The following is a 21705-nucleotide window of genomic DNA, read 5'->3' on the forward strand; positions in this document are numbered from 1 at the left end:
CACAGCTTAAGCAGAAAAGTTCACAAGATGCCATCTCCAAAATAACTAGCACAAAGTAGGACTAGATTTGTAGCTCAAATAGTAGAGCAACAGCCAAACATGCAAAGCCCTGAGTTCAACCTATCTCCCACTTCTGAGGCTGTTGGACTTTACATCCAGCCTCCTGTGGGGCCTTTGGGACACAGCCAAGTGCCAAGCGGTAGGTTTGCCACATAGCCAATCTTCAAGTCAATAGAAGATGGGACACCCCAAGTCACATAATTCCAGACATTCATCAGATCCTCTGAGTATGAAGTTTGGGTTACAGTGCTTGGAGCCTAAACTCTATGTCCTTCTTACCTGTCAACACAAGTAATCTTACAGTTTTCCCATGTCTTTACTATGTTTTCCAGTGATAAAACTGTCTCCCTTAATTTACATGGGGCTTGAGCCTTCAAACGAGATAGGCACAAGTGTGCAAGTGGATGTAAGGAACCCTAATCAGAGGTGTCATCTACCCGCGGGCTGTTCCAGGAGCAGCAGAGTTAAGCCCCCACGCCTGAGTTCTCTGGTTGGTGGCCCTGTGTTTTTCACTCGAGGCTGGTACTCTACCACTAAAACTACACCCCGCTTCTGGCTTTTGCTCCTTAGGTGGCGGTTAAGTTTCATGGACTTCTCTGCTCTGGCTGGCATGGAACCTCAGTCCTGAGATCTCAGGTCCCTGAGTACTTAGGACTTCAGGCGTCAAGGATGAATCTCTTATTTAAAAAGAAAAAAATATATTAGGACACTATGTTACTTTTTGAAAGTTACAAATGTAACCCATAAGCGTAACGATGTTTGCTTTAATTCCAGGAAGAAACCTTTCATGAAAAGGGAAGTGACTTGACCCAGACTCTGATGGCCAGGTCAGGGCCCCGGCCAATGCCTGCAGCAGCGCGGACGGCCTCACCTAGGGAGACCGCGGGAAAGGGTAAGGACCCCCGCCCCCCCACACTCGCCGCAGGCCCCGGGCAGGCCAGGCCGCAGCCGTCCCCCTCCGGGCAGGGAGGGCGGGGGCGGGGGGGAGGAGTCTGCGCTCGCACCTTTAAACTGCCACGCCTGCCGGACTACAGCTCCCAGGATGCTTCGGAAAAGCGGACTACAGTTTCCAGGACGCTCTCCGCGCGACGCACGCCCCCGGGGCTAGACAACGCATGCGCAAGGAGTCTGCGCGTCAGCCAGTGTGGGCGGGATCGCGACGGGCGCGGGAAGTCTGGATCCCTGAGGCCGGCGCTGCGGTGCGGGTGCTAGCGGCGGCCGGAGCATGAACCTGGAGCGCGATCTTCGCCGTGGGTGCCTCGGGGCGCGTGCTGGGGGCAGGGCAAGGGTTGGGCTGAGGCTTAACCCCGGCTTCTTCCCCCTCCCTGTTAGAACTGAGTAAGGCCAAAGCCAGGGCCCAGAAGAGCGGTCAGCTGCGCGAGGAGGCAGCCTTCTGCCAGCAGCTGGGGGAGCTGCTGGCCAGCCATGGTGAGCAGGCCGGGGCGCGGGTTGGGGGGGATAGGCGGGCGGGCCCTGGCCTTTGTGCTGCCCACCCAACGCCGTAACCGCACGCGGTGGCCTTCCGGGCAGGCCGCTTCGCCGAAGCCCTGGAAGAGCACCAGCAGGAACTGCAGCTTCTGGAGAGCGCCCTGGACCCCCTGGGATGCGCCGTGGCCCATCGCAAGATCGGAGAGCGGCTTGCAGAAATGGAGAACTACTCTGCTGCCCTGCAGGTGCACAGCGGTGACTTTTTGAAGCCTCCGTTCTGAGGGAGTCCTGGACTGCATTGGAGTCTCAGGCAGCCCTAGACTCGGGGCTTTCCAGTGACTCTTGGCCTGGTCCTGGTCCTGATCCTGGTGGAGGCATGTGTGGATTTGTGGCAGTAGAAACGATTGAAGGACTATGATTTGCCTAGCACTGGTGGCTCACACCTGTAATCCTGCAGACTCAGGAGGCTGAGATCTGAAGATTACAGTTCAGTGCCACCCCGGGCAGAAAAGCCAGTGAGACTCTTATCTCCATTTAACCAAAAAGCCAGAAGTAGAGCTGTGGCTCAAGTAGTAAAGCTCTAGCCTTGATCAGAGAAGCTCAAGGACAGTCCTCAGGCCCTGAGTCCAAGCTCCCAAATGGGCATTTAAAAAAATAAACAAAAAACAAAAAGAACTATGACTTGAGCTCTGTCTACGGGACCTACTGTTATTATGGGCAGTTGGCAAAACACCCCAGACAGCTTTTAGTAGTGACATAGAACAGCTGTCACCACTGACATCCTTTAGCATGGACCAGATGGGACATATGTGTCCAGCACTCTGGAGAATTGGGAGATCAAGGGGTTCTCTTGTCCAAGAGAAGCTCTTTTTGGAGTCAGGACTTGTGGTAGAATCAGTTCTCAAGCGTTTCCTCTTCACACCAGCACCAACACCGTTACCTGGAGCTAGCTGGTTCCCTGTCAAACTACACTGAGCTGCAGAGGGCCTGGGCTACCATTGGCCGCACGCACTTGGACATCTATGACCACTGCCAGTCCAAGGATTCCTTGCTGCAGGCACAAGCTGCCTTTGAGAAGAGCTTGGCTATTGTGGATGAGAAGCTAGAAGGTCCGTTCCCTCACCCCAGCCTCTCCCTATGTTCTTAGTTTTGGAGCCCTCCTTTCGCAAGGTTCCTCGGCCTTCGCTGAGGGCTTTTGTTGCCCCTCGCCTTAATCTGACAGGCATCTGCTCTTTGTGCCTTCATGCACTGTCTGAAGCAGACCCCTGGCTCCTATAATGAAATGGGAAGAAGTGTGAGGAAACACCTGGAAGTCTCTGAATGTCTGGGGTGGGCACCTTCTAGGGACACTGGGCCAGAGAGAGCTGAGCGAGATGAGGACCCGACTGTATCTCAACCTGGGACTCACCTTTGAACGTCTACAACAGATGACCCTGTGCAATGACTACTTCAAAAAAAGCATCTTTCTTGCTGAGTAAGGCCCATCCCCACCCCAGAAAGGGAAAGGAAACGAGGGCAGCTTCTATTGGTCTTTCCATGAGTGAGAGGCCCTTCGCTTCTGTTTTACAGTCTGGGAAGGAGCCTGCTTAGACCTGAAGCCACAGTGAGGGAGGGCTTATAGAGATCTAGTGCCCTGCATCTTGGCTGCATCTTAAGCCCTCTGTCCATTGTCCCCAAGCTGGAGGCCCTGGTGCTCTAATACCTGTTACCCGCCTCCCATAGACAGAACCATCTCTATGAGGATCTATTCCGGGCCCGGTACAACTTAGGTGCCATCCACTGGTGTGGCGGTCAGCATTCCCAGGCCATGCGCTGCCTGGAGGGGGCCCGGGAATGCGCACGTGCCATGAAGATGCGGTTCATGGAGAGTGAGTGCTGCGTGACGATCTCCCAGGTGCCATTCTTACCTGTTTGGGGTTCAGCCGTATGTGGTCTTGGGCTCAGGGAAGTCTGCAGGTCTTACTTTTCTCTGTTCCCAGATCCTCCAAGACCTGGGGGACTTTCTGGCTGCCAAACGAGCCCTGAAGAAGGCCTATAGACTAGGCTCCCAGAAGCCTGCACAGAGAGCAGCTGTCTGCCAGAGTCTCAAATATGGTAAGGCCCCACAAAGGCCTGGGACTGAGTCCTGGAGGGAGAGGGGTCTACCAGCAGAGGATCCTAGAGCTCAGGACCTTGGAGGTGGCGGCTTCGAAGGCCTCTTCCAGCAAAGGGCTATAGGTCACTAGTCAGGAAGAGACCTGTGCTTTTGTCCTGCACAGTGATTGGGGTAATAGATGGTGGGAGACTGGCCTGGCCTTTGAGCACAAGGCAGCATCTTTGTTGACAAGCTGAGTATAATAGTCATTTTCTCAGTCTAATGGGATAGGACTGCAGATGGCATGTATGTGCTGAACACTGACACAGTCATGGTCCACATAGTTGACTGCAGACCGCCTTTCTTGCAGGCCACACTGTTATCACTTTTTTTTTTTTTTTTTTTGCCAATCCTGGGGCTTGAACTCAGGGTCTGGGTACTGTCCCTCATAAAAGTCTCACAGACTTTCCTGCCCAGGCTGGCTTTGAACCACGATCCTTTGATCTCAGCCTCCTGAGTAGCTAGGATTACAAGCTCAAGCCATCAGCCTTAGTCTAACTCTTGAGGACTCTGCAAAACAGTGATTCTCCTGTTGCTCTCTACTCTAAGGCTTTCCTACCTAAGGGAACACATGTGATACCAGATGGTCTAGGATCAGAGCACTTGCTGCATTGCCCTCTCACATCAGACTTTTTCTGTCAGTGTTGGCAGTGATCCGGCTACAGCAGAAGCTGGAGGAGGCTGAGGGCAGTGACCCTCAGGGTGCCTTGGCCATCTGTGAACAGTTGGGGGACTTGTTCTCCAAGGCAGGCAACTTTCCCAAGGCAGCTGAGGCTTATCAGAAGCAGGTGGGTGATTGCCCCCCCCTACCCCCATGGGGTAGGAAGGAGGGTGGGAGGTGCAGCGCAGCCTGGCCCTCACTGCACTGGCTTCCCAGCTCCATGTTGCTGAGTGGCTGAAGAGACCAGACCTCGAGCTGGCCATCATCCATGTGTCCCTGGCCACCACACTTGGAGACATGAAGGACCACCGCCAGGCTGTGCACCATTATGAAGAAGAACTAAGGCTGCGCAAGGGCAATGCCCTGGAGGTGACATGCCCCTCCCCTGTGTGACTCGGGTGTGGCCCCATGGCTCTGCATGGGGGCCACCATTTTCCAGTGGTGAGCGTGGAAGGATGTCCCCACTAGACAGGCCCTTCCTTCAAGGACTGTCCACCTCCATCAGTCTGGAGACACATAGCACAAAGCCAAGGTAGATCTTCCTATGTGGGCAGCAGAGGGAAGACAGCCCCAACCACCAACCTCGTCCTGCTCTGCTTCAGGAAGCCAAGACCTGGTTCAACATTGCACTGTCTCGTGAGGAGGCTGGTGATGCATATGAGTTGTTGGCACCCTGCTTCCAGAAGGCTCTTAACTGTGCCCAGCAGGCCCAGCAGCCCTGGCTCCAGGTATGTCCCACCCACACAGGGTTCCCAACAAGCCCAGCTTCCTTGCAGCCTGCCTGTCCTCATTGTGCCACATCCCCATGTCTCTCTGCATCCTCTGCCCCCTCAACTCTGCTTAGTCTACCCTGCCCATGAGCTGGACATCCCTCTCCCTCTCCTCCTTAGCGTCAGGTCTTGCAACACCTTCATGCCGTGCAGCTGAGGTTACAGCCTCAAGAGGCTCCTGGGACTGAAACCAGACTGCAGGAACTTAGTGTGGCCAAGGATGAGGAGAAAGAAGAGGAAGAAGAGGAGGAGGCTGAGGCCAGTGAGGCCCTGGACACTAGTGAGCTGGAACTCTCAGAGAGTGGTAAGGTCTAAATCCTGCCTTGGCTGCTGTGCTGGTGGACCTGATCTATCATCCTAGACCTCTGACCTAGGGTTAGACTGATGGGAGCTAGATCTGTATCCTCAGGGAGCTTGCTCAGGACTCACGATGGGGAAACAGCCACCGTCAAGTCAATCAGGGCAGCTGGTGCTTCTGTGGAAGCGATAGAGGAAGCTGACAACTTGCAGGAAGCCTGGGGCAGATTATTCAGAGGTTCTCTGAGGGAACTAGTAGTCAGAGGCTGAGTGGGCATCTGCCAGAGAAGGCTCCACAGGATTAGCAACATGATCCCTTTAGAGACACATGTTCCATGTCCAAGATAGATGAGACGTCAAAAACAGCTTTACTTCCCCATGCCAAAGCCGATTGTGTTATTGGAACTGTGGAGGCCAAAGTTGGCCTGTGGCTCTGGAGGCCATGGTAAGTCAGCCACTGTGGAGGTGAGGGATCAGCTGGAGCAAGGTGCCCACTGAAGCAGTCCTGGCTGTGGGGTCAAAGTAGAAGGAATGGACCTGAGAGCAGGGTTGTTGGGAGGCCATAGAGCTGTGGCCTGGTTTCTGGCTGAGGTTGGAGGGATGTGGTTCCTGGCATAACCTTCACTTCAGTTGTAAACGTGAGAGGCCTTAAGGACTTCAAGATGAATGTCGGACATATAGGAAGGTGGGATCATGCCTTAGAAGAGGGGGCAGGCTTGATGTTGCTGGTATGTAGGGGCTAAGGGAGAGAGGACCATGAACTTCAAGGAATATCATTCAGCAGGTGGCCACAGCAAAAGAAACTGAAGAAGGGCATAGAAAAGGCCAGAGGTACCGGGCACCAGTGGCTCACGTCTGTAATCCTAGCTATTCAGGAGGCTGAGATCTGAGGATCATGGTTTGAAGCCAGCCCAGGCAGTAAAGGCCCTGTTAACCATTGAAAAACAAAGTGGCACTATGGCTCAAGTGGTAGAGCACTAGCCTTGAGAACCAAGAGGCTCAGGGACAGCACCCAGGCTCTGAGTTCAAGCCCCACCACCAAGAGAAAAAAAAAGAAACAGGCCAGAGGTTGGGCTAGAAAATGTGGCTTACTGATAGAATACATACCTACCATGCATGAGGCCCTGCGTTCAATTCCTCATAAAATAAGAAACTTTTTTGTTTTTTGTTTTTGCCCAGTCCTGGGGCTTGGACTCAGGGCCTGAGCACTGTCCCTGGCTTCTTTTTGCTCAAGTCTAGCACTCTGCCATTTGAGCCACAGTGGCACCTCTGGCTTTTTCTATATATGTGGTGCTGAGGAATTGAACCCAGGGCTTCATGTATATGAGGTGAGCACTTTTACCACTAGGCCATATTCCCAGCCCAAAATAAGAAATTTTTTTAAGGGAGAAAGAAAAGGCTAGAGGCAGCCAGAGTGAAGCAAAGAGAGTCTAATGAGAATCATCGAAGCATCCAGGTGCTGGTGCCTCACGCCTATAATCCTAGCTACTCAGGGAGCTGAGATCTGAGGATCACAGTTCAAACCCAGCCCAGGCAGGAAAGTCTGTGAGACTCTTCTCTCCAATTAAGCACCAAAAAAACCAGAATTGGTGTGTGACTCAAGTGGTAGGGAGCTAGCCTTGATGAAAAAAGCCCAGGACCAGCAAAAAAAAAAAAAACAAAAAAAAACCCCAAAACATGAAGAGAGCTGGGGAGGGACTGGAAAGTCTGGAGCACATAGGGCTGGTGGGCCTCACAAGTGACTTGGCCTGACAAGCATTTGGTGCTTCCCAGGGGAGAGGGTAGCCAAAGTCTGATGAGGACTGGTCTGGTACGTGGATACTTGCCCAGTTCCCCTGGGGTGGGGCAGAAAGGGTGAGAGTAGTAGATGGAAGTGGACTGCTGGCAGGGCTGGTGTTGGTCCAGCAGCTGGCTTTTTTTTTTTTTTTTGCTTTATTTTATTATTATTATTTTTTATTTTTATTTTTGCCAGTCCTGGGGCTTGGACTCAGGGCCTGAGCACTGTCCCTGGCTTCTTTTTTGCTCAAGGCTAGCACTCTGCCACTTGAGCCACAGCGCCACTTCTGGCCATTTTCTGTATATGTGGTGCTGGGGAATTGAACCCAGGGCCTCATGTATACGAGGCAAGCACTCTTTTTTTTTTTTTTTTTTTTTGTTTTGTTTTGTTTTGTTTCCACTTCCTAGGGTTTATTTCAGTAAATACTACTTCATATGAACAGAGTGGTCTCAGATCTTGATTTTAGCACCTCACCCCGAATTTCCAGTGTTTCTGTAAAGTCGCTTACACACAGTACCATGACTTCAGCCAAAGCCTAAGGCCGAGGTTTGAATCTCAGCTTACTCCAAGGCCTGGGGCTTGTCAGGAACAATTCCGAACGCTGGCATCCCAGACGCGGGAAAAGGGCCACTTCTCCGCACACCCCTCTTTTTTTTATTTTTTTTTATTTTTTATTTTTTTATTAATTGGACATAAATTTTTTTACAAGGTGTTGTGCAAAGAGGGTGCAGTTACATAGTAGGGCAGTGTGTACATTTCTTATGATATCTTACAACCTGTTTTTCTATCCCTTGTCTAGGTCAGGTTGACATATATGCAATATACAATGTATCAAGAACATATACAGTATTCACAGACTTGGTCTCTACTGTCTCTCCGTCTCCCTTTGTTAACAGTCATATATCAGGGAGATCATGCCCCTTTGTTTTCTGTGTTCTAGGCTGAGGCAAGCACTCTTGCCACTAGGCCATATCCCCAGCCCCTTTATTTTATATATTTTTTGCCAGTCCTGGGGCTTGAACTCGGGGCCTGAGCACTGTCCCTGGCTTCCTTTTTGCTCAAAGCTAGCACTCTACCACTTGAGCCACAGTGCCGCTTCCAGCCTTTTCTGTTTATGTGGTGCTGGGGAATCGAACCCAGGGCTTCATGCATGCAAGGCGAGCACTCTACCGCTAACCCATATTCCTAGCTCCCAGCAGTTGACTTTGGCACCACCTCACTGAGAAGCCTCGGGAGCCCTCCAGATTTCCATCTTCCCATTCATGGCTGCTGTTCTTTCCTGGTAGCCAGAGGACTCAGGGTGGAGCAGGAGTTTCTGCTGCTTGTCTGGAAGGCTCAGGGTTTGTGGGCTTGACTTTGTTCCAGAGGACGACACCACCGGTCTGTCCCAGCCACTGGAAGAAGATGAGGAGCTTCTGGGCTGCCTGCGCCGGCGGCAGGTGAACAAGGTGAGGGTAACCTGCCCCTCCCCACCCTGGGCCTTACTTCTTCCCAGTAATACTTCCTTCCCCTTATACCTGTGCCCCGAGCTGGGGCAGCTATACCCACAGTGGAACCAGCGCAATGACATGGGAGAGACCCTGCTGCACCGAGCCTGCATCGAGGGCCATCTACGCCGTGTTCAGGACCTTGTGAGGCGGGTGAGACACCATACCTGGACAGACCTCCCAGCCTTTCCTCTCTCATGATGGAAGGTGTCCCTAACCATTCATCTTTTGTTGTTGTTAGCATGGGGCTTGGACTCCGGGCCTAGGTGCTGTCTCTGAGCTCCTTTACTCCATAACTAGCACTCTGCAACTTTGAGCCACAGCACTACTTCGAGTTTTCTGATACTTATTTGGAGATAGACTTTCCTGCCTGGGCTGTCTCAAACTGTGATCCTCAGATCTCAACCTCCTGAGTAGCTAGGATTACAGACATGAGTCACTAGCTCCCGAACCACTTGTCTTTAGAATGGGAGCTGAGGGGCTGGGAATGTGGCTCAGTGGTAGAGTGCTCGCCTAGCCTGCAGGAAGCCCTGGGTTTGATTCCTCGGCATCACATATACAGAAAAAGCCAGAAGTGGCACTGTGGCTCAAGAGGTAGAGCGCTAGCCTTGAGCAAAAAAGAAATCAGGGACAGTGCTCAGGCCCTGAGTCCAAGCTCCAGGACTGGCCAAAAATTAAAAAAAGAAATAAAATGGGAGCTGAGGTGTGAGCCACACATGCAGCCATCTGTGCTGTGGCTAAGTGGGCTGAGTTGGCTAGGATGGTGGTGATGGCCTACAAGCTAAGGCCCTCACGCACTCCTTCCTGCCTCAGGTCCTGCATTCAGGCATAGAGATCATGAGGTTGCTGGACACGCTAGTGCTTGGTCAGCCTGGTGTACAGTTGAGGAGAGTGTGGCCCTCATTGATAAGATTAAGGTCAGAGGAGAGGGTCAGACCAGGCCAAGGAGTAGAGCTATGGGGCCCATTCTAGTCCCTGAGATGAAGTGATTTGGGCCAGACTCCTTCCTGTCCTTTCTACAGGGCCACCCCCTGAATCCTCGGGACCACTGTGGCTGGACGCCTCTGCACGAAGCCTGCAACTACGGGCATCTGGGTGAGCTGCACCAATCCAGACAGGGCATGCATTCTGGACTTGTGGGTTTGGAGGGATCTGAGCAGGCTACTGGGAGCATGGCTAATTTCCACCGGCCCACAGAGATCGTCCGCTTCCTTCTGGACCATGGGGCTGCAGTGAATGACCCAGGTGGCCAGGGGTGTGATGGCATCACCCCACTGCACGATGCTCTGAACTGTGGCCACTTTGAGGTTGCTGAGCTGCTTATTCAGCGAGGGGCATCTGTTACCCTCCGAACCAGGAAGGTGAATTAGGGAAGGCAAGGGGTGGGTGTGGAAGGAGTTGCTTTTGCCTTGCTCAGCTGTGTACCATACAGGGCCACAGCCCACTGGAGACACTGCAGCACTGGGTGGAGCTGTACCACAGGGACTTAGACCTTGAGACACAACAGAAGGCAGCAGCCATGGAGAGGATGCTTCATGCGGCCTCCTCTGGGCCGGGTAAGCAGGGCCTCCTTGATGCCTGGGGATGTCATCGGTAGTCCCTGAGCTCTGACTCTGAGGAGACTTGAGGTTGGGAAGGAGGGGAAGGGAGGGGGTGCTGGCTCTGTCTCATGCCGATTCTCTTTTCCACAGCCCTGGACAGCTCCTCTGACCTTGCACCTGTTCCAAGTGACCATCTGTTTGACCCCGAGATCTCTCCTCCTTCTAGCCCTTGCCTAGAATCCCCTTTGTGTGCCCCTAGGACAGTAGAGGATGCCCTGGTCCCTTCTAGGGTCTCCCCAGAACAGATCACTCCAGCTGTGGCCAGGCCTCGAAGAAACAGGCACAGGCCAGCCAGCAGCAGCAGCAGCTCTGAGGATGAGGACAGGGTGGGCACCTTCAGGCCATCTCAGAAGAAGCCCAGAAACTCCAGCATGACCCCAGATGGCGTCCGGAAGCCTGGCCCTACCAGCAGCAAGGAAGCAGCTGCAATCCATACTGGCCGGGCTGCCTATGAGGCAGCCATCCGAGGCGTGGGCAGTGCTCAGAGCCGATACCTGGGCTCCTGCCCTCCTCGAGGCTCTGGTGAAGCCCCTGCCTCTCAGGCAGCACTCATTCCTGAGGAAGAATACCTGTCAGGGGACTGGCTAGAATTGGACACACCCCACACCCGGAGCCCACTGCCCCACCTACCTCGCCTTCAGGGAAGCTGGGATAATAACAGGCCCAGTGAGTCAGGGTCAGAGGAGGAAGAGTACCCAGTCAGGCCCCAGGCCCGGAACCAGCAAGGCCACGTGAGCTGTGTGGTGGACAAAGCAGGAGACGGCAGCTTGGCTGCAGAGCTCCAGAGAATCCCCAGTGTGCCCAGGGTCTTGGGGCCCAGTGGGGGAAACCTTGCAGCAGGCCAGTCCTCGGTGAGTGCAGGAGCTGGGAACAGCTGGCGTACCAGCTTGGGGGAGGTCAAGTGGAAGCCTGTCTTTTCTGACTGCTCCTCTCCTTACTTGCCAGGTTCTGATCCAGCCACCTTCCATCCGGGTTCGAGTTAGAATTCAGGATCATCTCTTCCTCATACCTGTCCCACACAGGTAAGGAATTACCCACTCTTTCCCAGCCCCCTCTGCCCACCATGCAGCTATGAGCTGGGCCATTAGTGGCAGCCAGGGTCATAGCACCCTCACATGCCTGTCAGAGTGGGCTCCCTTTAGCTTGATGCCCAACTTCACCTTGAGGCTGAGTGCCCCACGCAAGTCCCAGCAGCTTCCTCGGAGCAGCACGACACTCAGGGGTGGCCCGAGGGGCAGGTGGTCTGCTGCGCTACAGGGACAGCACCAGCTGAGGGATCCAGAGGCCCTAAGCTGCACCCCAGGGATAAGTGTGCCATTCCTACAGCAGTGATGTCCACTCTGTGGCCTGGCTGGCTGATCAGGCTGCCCAGCGCTACTACCAGACTTGTGGGCTCTTGCCAAGGCTCACTCTGAGGAAGGAGGGCGCCTTGCTGGCCTCACAAGACCCCATTCCTGATGTGCTACAGAGCGATGATGAGGTGAGAAGCAGGGTCAGGGGCACAGGCTATCTCCGTCACTGGGCACCCCCAGGTCTGCTCAGCAATGGCACTCTCTAGGTACTGGCTGAAGTAACCTCGTGGGACCTCCCCCCGCTAACTGACCGTTACCGCAGAGCCTGCCAGAGCCTTGGTCAAGGTGAGGGGCCCTGGCTTTGAGTCGAGGCCTTGGCAGAGGAGCTGGGCTCCCCCCACAGCCCATGCCATTCCCAGGGCTATGGGATACTCCTCTGAACCTCAGAACTGTTGTGCTCCGTGTGAGCAATAGGTAGGTGCAGACAGGTCAACGCTGGGCTCTCGGGGGCAGGATCTCATAAAGCAATCCAAGCCACAGAGGTCAAGCCAAGGGAAGAACCACCAGCCTGCTTGTCTGGGGTACGGGGAGATGTGAGCTGAGGAAGGTCAGAGCCTCCATGACCTACTTCATGTGGGGCTGGTGTGGAGTACCAGGATTGTGAGATGAGCTCAGCACCTCATCCCAGGCTGATGTTCGCCTAAAGGATTCTAAGGGGAAAGATGTAGTTTCTGACCTTAATGACCCTAATCTCTCCTCCCAGAGGAACACCAGTGGGTGCTGCAAGCCATGGAGCGCCAGGGCTCAAGCCCTTCATTTAGCGCCTGCTCCCTGGCCTTGCGTCAGGCCCAGCTCACACCCCTGCTGCGAGCCCTCAAGCTACACACTGTGCTCCGCGAGCTGCACCTGGCAGGGAACCGGCTAGGTGACGGATGTGTTCCTGAGCTGCTGGCTGCCCTGGGCACCGTGCCCAGCCTGGTCATCCTTGACCTTTCCTCCAATCATCTGGGCCAGGAAGGTCTACGCCAGCTTGCTGCGGGGGCCCTGGGCCAGGCTGCCTTGCAGGTAGAGACCCAGGGTATAGCAGATCAACAGTAAGACAGTAGTATTCCCATCACACTGGGCATGTGGTGTGGCTGGGACAATTGGCCAGTTCCAAGCTCTAGAGTGGAACACTAGGCCCTCGAGTGGAGGGCCAGTCATGATCTAGAGAAGCACACCAGGCCCTCATGGGCCCAAGGTCATGAAAGCTGAATTGACTGCCCCTTCCACAGAACTTGGAAGAGCTGGACTTAAGCATGAACCCACTGGGGGATAGCTGTGGCCAGGCTCTGGCCTCTCTCCTGCGGGCCTGCCCCTTGCTCAGCACCCTGCGTCTGCAGGCCTGTGGCTTCAGCTCCAGTTTCTTCCTGAACCACCAGGCAGTCTTGAGTAGTGCCTTCCAAGGTGAGTGAATAAGGCAGGTCTACGCCCTGGGCCTGTGTGTTGAAGGAATCATAGTTGAACAGAAGGTCTCTGGGATGTCAGGCCTGGCTTCTTCCAGAAGAGGCCAGCTCCTCTTAGCACACAGCTGAATATGTGCACGCTGGACCTGCCTGGACTCTGAGGGGTATTTGATGTTTGCCTGGCCTGGGTTGGATGCTCCCCTAGGACTTACCCCAGGCCCTGCTACACCATGGGTGGGATCCCAGTCTGTCTTTCTCTCCAAGGTCTCCCTGTGCCTGTGATGCGCTTTCTGTTTGCTTGAAGCAGTTCCTCTATAGGTGCAGAGGATTCACTCCCAGTGTAAGAGTCAGGGAATTAGGGAGCCTGGCAGAGGAAGGGGCCTGGGGTTAGGCAATGACCATTGGAGTGCTACCCTGGCCACCACTCACAGACATTCTGACTCAAAGCCACATCTCCCTCTAGCATGTAGGAACACAGGATTGGGAGAGCTGGACTCAGGAGACTTGAGCAAAAGCCATTATCTCTGTTTCCCCACCCAAAAAAAGTTTTTCTAAAGGGGTCATGAAGATTCTGGCCAAGGACTTGGGTGAGGGAAGGGCCAGGCAGTAACCATATGGGGCTAACAGAGGTTCTGATGCCATGCAGATGCTGAGCACCTGAAGACTCTGTCCCTATCATACAATGCTCTGGGCCCCCCTGCCTTGGCCAGAGCCTTGCAGAGCCTACCTGTCCACACCCTCCTACACCTAGAGCTTGGCTCTGTTGCAGCCAGCAAGAGTGACTTGGACCTCATGGACTCTGTTGTCAGATATCTGACTAAGGTACAAAGTGGAGAAGGGTCTGCCAAGCTAGGACAGTCCTCAGAGGCCAAAGACAGTCCCACAGCTGAGGCACTGGGGTCGGGGGAGGTCTGGCAGGAGAGGGCTTTAGGAACAGCCAGGGGAGACCCATGCAGCTGTGCAGATGGCTGCCTCAGGAGACCTGGGACCCAGTGTGGCCTCACCACCCTAGGTAGGTCCCAAGGGGCAAAGTATCCCTGTCCCCCATGCTGTCTCCTGGGTGCTTTCCCAGATGAGGCTGAATCTTGTATGATTTTCTTCTTTACTGGGTGTGGGTCCCCTATGGGGAGGAAGGAGGAAAGGTACCCACTGGGTGTGACCTGAGGCCTATGCTTGTATTCAGGAAGGCTGTGCTCTGACCCACCTGACCCTATCGGCAAACTGCTTGAGTGACAAGGCTGTGAGTGAACTGAGCAGGTAATGACCAGCCCCTCTGCTGCCATCTTGGGAGAGCCTGATCTCAAGGCCTGTGAGTCCAGGAAGCTTTCACAGATGACACTGGCTTTTTCCAGCATCTACTTTTTTCAGGGCTGGCCCCGGCAGACATTTGCCTTCCTCCTGTTTTTTATCACACTTTTGTGGCTCTTGAGAACTTTTGCCCTGGTAGATCCTTTCTTTCCCCTTGTGTATAGCATTCCATGCAAGGGTTCTTAGTCCCCTAAAGCCTCAGCTGTCTCCTGGGAATATCAGGTACTCAAGCCTAGCCATGCACAGCCAGAGCCTGGCCATTGTAATCCTTGACTCCAGGCTTTCTGAGGTTTGTCTGGGGCAGCCTTCCCTGGTGATGGAAGGCTACCCCTGGAAACCCATCCTGCCCATCCTGCACCCATTGTTTCAGGTATCTCCCTCTCTGCCCCACACTCACCTCCCTGGACCTCTCTGCCAACCCTGAAATCAGCAGTGTGGGCCTAGGTGAGCTTCTGTCTGCCCTTCAAGAGCGGCCCCAGGGCCTCAGCTTCCTTGGCCTGTCAGGTGAGGAATGGATGTGTCCGCCATACCTGCCATGCCCCCACCAGCCACACAACTTCCTTCCCAGTGACCCACCTCCCCCAGGGGCTCCTCAGGCTCTACCAACCTCTGCTGTAGCTTGTTCCCCAGCTACACCAGGGCAGCGCCCCACCTTAGCGGTCCGGAGAACAAACTCCTGGAGGTTCATTAGATGAACTTACTGATCGGTACAGGGTTCCTGTTCCTCACCCCCTACTTCCCAGGGTTCTGGCCTAGGATAAAGCCCCTGTGGACAATGGGGACCCTAAGTGAGCCCCGCTTCCGCTGGCCCCCACCCCCTCCCACAGGCTGCTCCATCCAGGGCCCCCTGAGTGCGGGGCTCTGGGACGCGATCCTCACGCAGCTGCGGGAGCTGCAGCTGTGCAGCAGGTCCCTGTGCGCCGAGGACCGCGAAGCCCTGCGCCAGCGGCTGCTGCCCTCCTCCGGCACCGGCGCGCTGGCCCGAGGCCCCCTGCTCTTCTTCCGACGCCCCTGACCCCAGTCCGCCCTCTCTGCCAATGAATCCTTAATAAAGGAGGCTGCTGTCTCGTCTTGTGTGCCTGAAAGGCCGGGTGTGGGTTTTTCCTGCGCCAAGTCCGCTCCGGGACGGCGAGCGCTGGCTGCGCAGGCGCACGGCACGGGGTGGGGCGGGAGGGGGGCGGAGCTGTCCCGCGCGCTCGCGTAGCAGGGAGTGGCAAGCGATCACCGATCCCTGAGTTCCCATCGATCCCAGCGTGCGCAGGGGGAAGAGAAGAGCGCCGAGCTGCTGATCGGGGGCGCTGGGTTTCGGCGCCATCTCTAGGAACGGCCAGGGGAGCCCAGGTACGCCGAGGTGGGGCGGTGCCGGCCGGGGTGGTCGCAGACAGCTCTACCGGTGAAGCACACCCCGCCTCTGGGTTCCGCGACCGTCACGGGTTCTGCCCTCGCCATCCTTCTTCAGGCGCGGCCCTCCCCGCGCTGTCGTGGGCCCTGGAGTCCAGCCGGTCCCCGCTGGCGGCGCCTGTTCCGCGGCCCCCCAGCCCAGCTGGCTGCCAGGTCACTCCGCCCCGGCGCGCCCACCTTCGGGGCCAGTACGCCTAGAGCTGCTGTGATTTTGTTTGTGGCCCTGGAGCCCCGCCTCCCTGCCCCAGGGGGCCATCTTAATTCCCACCATTTCAGATTCTCTGGGTGGGTCCGTGGTCCACCCCTGGAACCTGCACTCACCAACTTCCTCGGTACACAAGGTCCTCCTGGAGCTCTGCTTCCATTCTTTATGAAACAAAATCTTGGTGTGCCCCGGGTGGCTTCAAATTGAGGTTTCTGCTGTCACAACTTCTACGCTGGAGTTTTAGACATGCACTGACATTCTCTGAACATCCATTGGCCACAGTGCTGTGACAGGCTTTCCTTTAGCCTTCTAGTAGCTTCCACCACATTAGGTTAAAGCCCCAGCCCCCAGCTTCTCTGTTCCTTTAAATTCATCTGGATTGAAAAGCATTGTTAGTATGCTGTTCCCTGTGTCCAAAATTGTGGCCCAGGTCCTCTACCAGCTCTCTCCTCCTACCAGTCTCAGAGTGGCCTCAACTACACTGCAAGGTTGCACACCAGACCATCACTGTCCTCAGGGCTCCTCATCTACACCTTCCTTCTGTGTAAGAGCCCCACAGTATCCTGTGCACAGGAATGCTTTCTGAGAACTTCTCTTAGGCCCTGCTCTTGGGCCTCCGGAGTCCCTTGAGTCAGTGCCTGCTCTATTCCACAGGTCTTTGTGCTGTGGCCACCAGAGCCTAGAGGATGTTTCATGGGATTCCAGCCACTCCAGGAATGGGAGGTAAGTGTAACCTGAATTGGGCAGCGTCTGAAGGGCCCAGCAGTCCCTGCTGCAGAAACTGTGAGAGGTGGTATTAGGGGACTCCTCTTTCCCACCCTCCCTTCATGTAGCCTTGGGGGGTGGCCAGGGGACAGAACAGATTGTGATGGAATGCTAAGACCCATAGCTGGCCCTGCTGGGTACAGATGACCAGATTCAGGGTGCCAGAGCCACAGGTGCCCTGAGCATCTCTAGGTCAGTACAGAGAGATTGTGAAATGTGTGACAGAATTTATTTGCACCATATTACGATGCTGTAAGCAAGGTGTGGTCACCTCATGTCCTGGTGAGGTGGCTGGCCTGGCATGCAGCCCAGCAGCCTCTTAGAGGCAGTGTTGTGCCACTAATGATGAGGTGAGCTTGGAACCCCCAACCTGCAGCAAGCACCCTCTGAGCTCTCCAGACATATCACAGTTACTTCCTTCAAGTAACTGAAATGGGGCTGGGACTACAGCCTGCCGTGGGGTCACCTTGTAAGACTACCTGCCAGCTTCTGCTTGTTTTGTTGTAGCCCCTGGGAATAAGCCAGAACTGTATGAGGTGAGTAGTCATAGAGGCCTGCCTGGATAGCACTGACCCACATCAGACATCTGTGTGGCTCTCACACTGCTGCCACGGAGTGGTTAAATGGTGCTAGCTGACATGGCCACCCTTTCTGATAGGAAGTGAAGTTGTACAAGAATGCCCGGGAGCGGGAAAAGTAAGTCATGTGGCTGCTCCCAGCATGTACGCTGTGCCCATCCCCCCTCCCCCAGACCTACTGCCACATTTATGTTGGGAGCATCTGCCAGGGATGGGTGAGAGGTAGCTAATGTGCTTGCGATAGCAGTGATCTGGGGTAGGAATTGGCTTCCCCGGACACCAGAGACCTGGGCTTCCAGCCTAAGGATGGTGGCCTGATGCACAGGTTATCTCAGGTATGACAACATGGCAGAGCTGTTTGCGGTAGTGAAGACAATGCAGGCGCTGGAGAAGGCCTACATCAAGGACTGCGTCACCCCCAACGAGTGAGTGAGCCTGCTGGCCTGTAATGTCTGACGGACACCCACCCTCTGGAGTCTGGGGAATCATCAGGGTCAAGGATCTGAGCCCATGCGGGGAGCCCACCCAGTACCCTGGGGTGCTCCTGGGCTTTGCTGGCCTCGGTACGGTGTGAATCAAGGAAGTCCTACAGAGGTTGAGAAGTAGCCAGTGGTAGAGGTGGGATGCAAACGGATGGATAGTCGTCAGGCTTCCTGAAGGTTCACAGGACCTGACTGATAGAACAGCTTTAACAAGTGAGCTAGAACCTTAGCACATTCAGTTTGAAGTGATGCTGGTCCTGTGGCCCTCCTCCCTGCTCTTCTTATTCAGAGTTTTTGTTATTGTGTTGTGTTTCTTATTTTTTGTCTGTCATGGGGCTTAAACTCGGCCTGGGCATGTCCCTGAGCTCTTTTTTGCCCAAGGCTAGAGTTCTAACACTTTGAGCCACAGTGCCACTTCCAGTTTTCTGGTGGTTAATTGGAGATAAGAGTCTCACAGTTGGGGTTGGGGATATGGTCTACTGGCAAGAGTGCTTGTCTCATACATGAAGCCCTGAGTTCAGTTCCCCAGCACCACATATATAGAAAAGGCCAGAAGTGGCGCTGTGGCTCAAGTGGCAGAGTGGTAGCGGTGAGCAAAAAGAAGCCAGGGACAGTGCTCAGGCCCTGAGTCCAAGGCCCAGGACTGGAAGGAAAAAAAAAAAAAAGAGTCTCATGGACTTCCCTGCCAGGTCTGGCTTTGAACTGCAGATCTCAGTCTTCCTTTCTTTTTTTTTTTTTTTGCCAGTCCTGGGGCTTGAACTCAGCCTGAGCACTACCCCTGGCTTCTTTTTGCTCACGGCTAGCACTCTGCCACTTGAGCCACAGCGTCACGTCTGGCCTTTTCTATACATGTGGTGCATCTGGAACGGCTAAAGAACAGAATGCAGGACAAGTGGGACTAGGCTTATCTCAGGCCCATATCAGCAGTTGGCTATCTCCCTAGGTATACCGCAGCCTGCTCCCGCCTCCTGGTCCAGTACAAAGCTGCCTTCCGACAAGTTCAAGGCTCAGAAATCAACTCCATTGATGAATTCTGCCGCAAGTTTCGAGTGCGTGAGCAAGTCCCTCCATCCCACAGGAAAGATGCAATTGGGTACCAGCATGCCTAACAGGTACCACTGCCCTTCAAGGCTCAGTACCCTTGTCTGCTCCCCTCAGCTGGACTGCCCACTTGCCATGGAGAGGATCAAGGAGGACCGGCCCATCACCATCAAGGATGACAAGGGCAATCTCAACCGCTGTATTGCTGATGTGGTCTCGGTGCGTGGCATGCACACTCCCTGACCCCCAGGATGTCCATGTGTGGACTTGGAGGAAGGGAGTGCCTACAGTCCCCCAAAGCCAAATAGTACCTGGGTGGGGGGCCAATAGCTGGGCCTGTACCCAGGGGGTAAGGCACATCCCGGAAGCTCTCGGAAGCCTACCTGGCTTCCTGCAAACACCTCTGAACACCAATAGCCCCCAAGTACCTCTCAGACCCCTCTCAGGCAGGGAGGTGCTTTGGAACTGGATGTAGGGGAGGAAGGAGCCTGGGGGAAGAGGGTGGGGCGGGGGATGGAGTTCAGCCCTGGACCAAGCTCCTCTGCAGGGACCTAGAGCTCCAGGGGTTTCCCCACCCAAGGGGTGGGGAATGCCTCACGTCCACACTCCTGTAGCTCTTCATCACAGTCATGGATAAGCTGCGCCTGGAGATCCGAGCCATGGATGAGGTACAGGAGTGGAACTGGGGGGAGGGGCCTGGAGGGAAGGGAAAGGGCAGAGTGGGGTGTCAGCCTGTGCCTGTGGCCGCAGATCCAACCAGACCTGCGAGAGCTAATGGAAACCATGCACCGTATGAGCCACTTGCCCCCAGACTTTGAGGGCCGCCAAACCGTCAGCCAGTGGTGAGTGCCTTCCTGGGCGTGCAGAACAGCGGCTGGCGTCACATTCCTGCTGCCCCACACCCACACGTAGCTGTCCCTAGGTTGCAGACCCTGAGCGGCATGTCTGCGTCTGATGAGCTCGATGACTCTCAGGTGCGCCAGATGCTCTTTGACCTGGAGTCAGCCTACAATGCCTTCAACCGCTTCCTGCATGCTTGACCCCCGGCACCTCGTGTGGGGGCATTAAGAAGACAACCTTAGGAGATGCTTCCTGGTTCTTTTGTGCTCCTACTTGCACTGGATTTCTGTGTTGCTAGGACTTCACCCCCAATAAAGATGCTGTGTGACCCTCCTGCTCCTGGCTCTGAGCACTAAGTCCTAAGAATACACACACACACACACACACACACTTGGGCGTGCACACGCACCCTGTGGCCTGTCCCATACACCGCCCGTGCCTCTCCACAGGCACCAGCTGGCCAGGCCTGGTGAAGGCTGTGGAAGCCCTTGCAGTGCTTGGAGGGTGGGGCCATACATGCCATCTACTTGGGCCGGGTACAACCTCCCCTCGAGCTCTAGGAAGCCCGCAGGCCACAGCTGAGCTGCCAGCCCCACGTGGCTCCTGTGCCCCTTCACGTGTCAGACCATGACCCTGCCCTGTGCCCAGGAGCAGCAGTCAGCTCAGGCGTGGTGCACTCTGTGTGTCTCAACCCTGGCCTCACTGGCCAGAGAATAAGGGGCACAGCAGGGTTGAACGGTTGCACTTGCTCTCACTGGCTGGGAAAACCCATCTTTTTTTTTTTTTTTTTAATGCTAGTCCTGGGGCTTGAACTCAGGGCCCCAGCTCCATCTCTGAGCTTCTTTTTTGTGATCTACCATTTAAGCCATAGCGCCACTCTTTCAGATCTCAGCCTCCTGATTAGTAGTTAGAATTACAGGTGGAAGCCTGGCCTTTTTTCTTTTGTGGTGGTTCTAAGGTCTTTGCATACTAGTTAAACACTTGACTGGGCTGGGAATGTGGCCTAGTGGTAGAGTGCTTGCCTAGCATGCATGAAGCCCTGGGTTTTATTCCTTAGCACCACATATACAGAAAAAGCCAGAAGTGGCGCTGTGGCTCAAGTGGTAGAAAACTAGCCTTCTATTCCCAGCCCTTGGTTATACAAACAAAATGTATCCAGGCTAGTTTTGAACTCATGATACTCATGTCTGCATTGCTTGAGTGGTTAGCATTTAGAGAGCTACTTAAGTGGGCAACAGCTGATAGAGAGTATTGTTTTGATACACCTTTTATTTTGAGAAGATGTAAGACACTGTTGAGTGGCATTAAGCACATATTGTTGGGGCCATCCCTGCCACTTAAGCTCCACACTCTTCCCAAGCTGAATATCTGTACCACTCGACACTAATATTCTAGTTCTTGGTACCCACCATTCTGTTTTCCATCTCTAGATTATGGCTTAAGGCATGTTAGGCAGTCATGTAAATGGAATCGTGGTTCTGTAACAGACTTCTCGTTCAGCAATGATGTCCTCCAAGCTCATCCATATTATAGCATGTGTCAGCATCCCCCTCCCCTTTTCTTTTTGGTCAGTCACAGGCTTGGACTCCGGGCCTGAGCACTGTCCCCGGCTTCCTGACTTCTTTTTGCTCAAGGCTAGCACTCTGCCACTTGAGCCACAGCGCCACTTCTGGCCATTTTCTATATATGTGGTGCTGAGGAATTGAACCCAGGGCCCCAGTACACAAGGCAAGCACTCTTGCCACTAGGTCATATTCCCAGCCCCTCAGCCTCGGTTTTGTTTTGTTTTGTTTTGTTTTGTTTTTTGTGCTCCTCGGGGCAGGGGCTGGAAGTGCACTGCAGGTGTTCCAGCCAGAAAGCTGCAGGTTTTCCCAGATGAGGTGGGAGAAGCACCAAATCCCAGGGCCAGGACATGCCCCACCCAAAGGGCCCCACCCTGTCCTATCCGGCTTTGCCTCCAGGACATTAGAGAGCAGAGTCCTTAGGCTCCCTGCCTGAGCAGCACCCACAAGACTCAGGTCAGGGGTTGGTGGAACCTGGTGGCCCCACAGGGTGGCCATGGGTGGTGCCTCCTGGGCCTCCCAGGCCCCGGTGGAATAAGCTGCCTGCCCCCTGGGGTATGACTTCTCAGCC

General features: G+C 54.7%; 2 protein-coding genes across 6 annotated transcripts; both read left to right on the plus strand.

The window, feature by feature from the left end:
• The first annotated feature begins 1248 nt into the window (after positions 1-1248).
• Tonsl (tonsoku like, DNA repair protein) lies at positions 1249-15328 on the plus strand. 4 transcript variants are annotated; one of them, XM_048358883.1, is made up of 26 exons: positions 1249-1310; positions 1393-1488; positions 1591-1733; positions 2414-2597; positions 2833-2962; positions 3211-3382; positions 3468-3582; positions 4265-4410; positions 4500-4652; positions 4886-5011; positions 5174-5357; positions 8493-8575; positions 8678-8767; positions 9637-9709; positions 9812-9975; positions 10047-10170; positions 10306-11066; positions 11161-11237; positions 11542-11695; positions 11774-11852; positions 12271-12572; positions 12782-12953; positions 13599-13774; positions 14136-14209; positions 14631-14764; positions 15088-15328. In XM_048358883.1, exons 1-26 carry the CDS (start codon positions 1286-1288, stop codon positions 15273-15275), a joined length of 4125 nt encoding a protein of 1374 aa, XP_048214840.1. In that variant the 5' UTR covers positions 1249-1285; the 3' UTR covers positions 15276-15328. The 4 variants fall into 4 exon arrangements, with proteins under 4 accessions (XP_048214840.1, XP_048214842.1, XP_048214839.1 ...); XM_048358885.1 differs by having other exon boundaries at positions 11545-11695; XM_048358882.1 differs by lacking the exon at positions 15088-15328 and having other exon boundaries at positions 14631-15032.
• A 139-nt stretch (positions 15329-15467) lies between these two features.
• Positions 15468-19906, plus strand: Vps28 (VPS28 subunit of ESCRT-I). Of its 2 annotated transcripts, XM_048358988.1 has the most exons (10): positions 15468-15601; positions 16521-16589; positions 17139-17167; positions 17290-17327; positions 17545-17634; positions 18635-18740; positions 18850-18951; positions 19347-19400; positions 19483-19574; positions 19655-19906. In XM_048358988.1, the coding sequence occupies exons 2-10, from the start codon at positions 16553-16555 to the stop codon at positions 19770-19772; spliced, it is 666 nt and encodes a 221-aa protein (XP_048214945.1). In that variant the 5' UTR covers positions 15468-15601; positions 16521-16552; the 3' UTR covers positions 19773-19906. The 2 variants fall into 2 exon arrangements, with proteins under 2 accessions (XP_048214945.1, XP_048214947.1); XM_048358990.1 differs by lacking the exon at positions 17139-17167 and having other exon boundaries at positions 15474-15601.
• Positions 19907-21705: the final 1799 nt, after the last annotated feature.

This window comes from Perognathus longimembris, chromosome 12, assembly GCF_023159225.1.
Source record: "Perognathus longimembris pacificus isolate PPM17 chromosome 12, ASM2315922v1, whole genome shotgun sequence".
NCBI classification, from domain to species: Eukaryota; Metazoa; Chordata; class Mammalia; order Rodentia; family Heteromyidae; genus Perognathus; species Perognathus longimembris.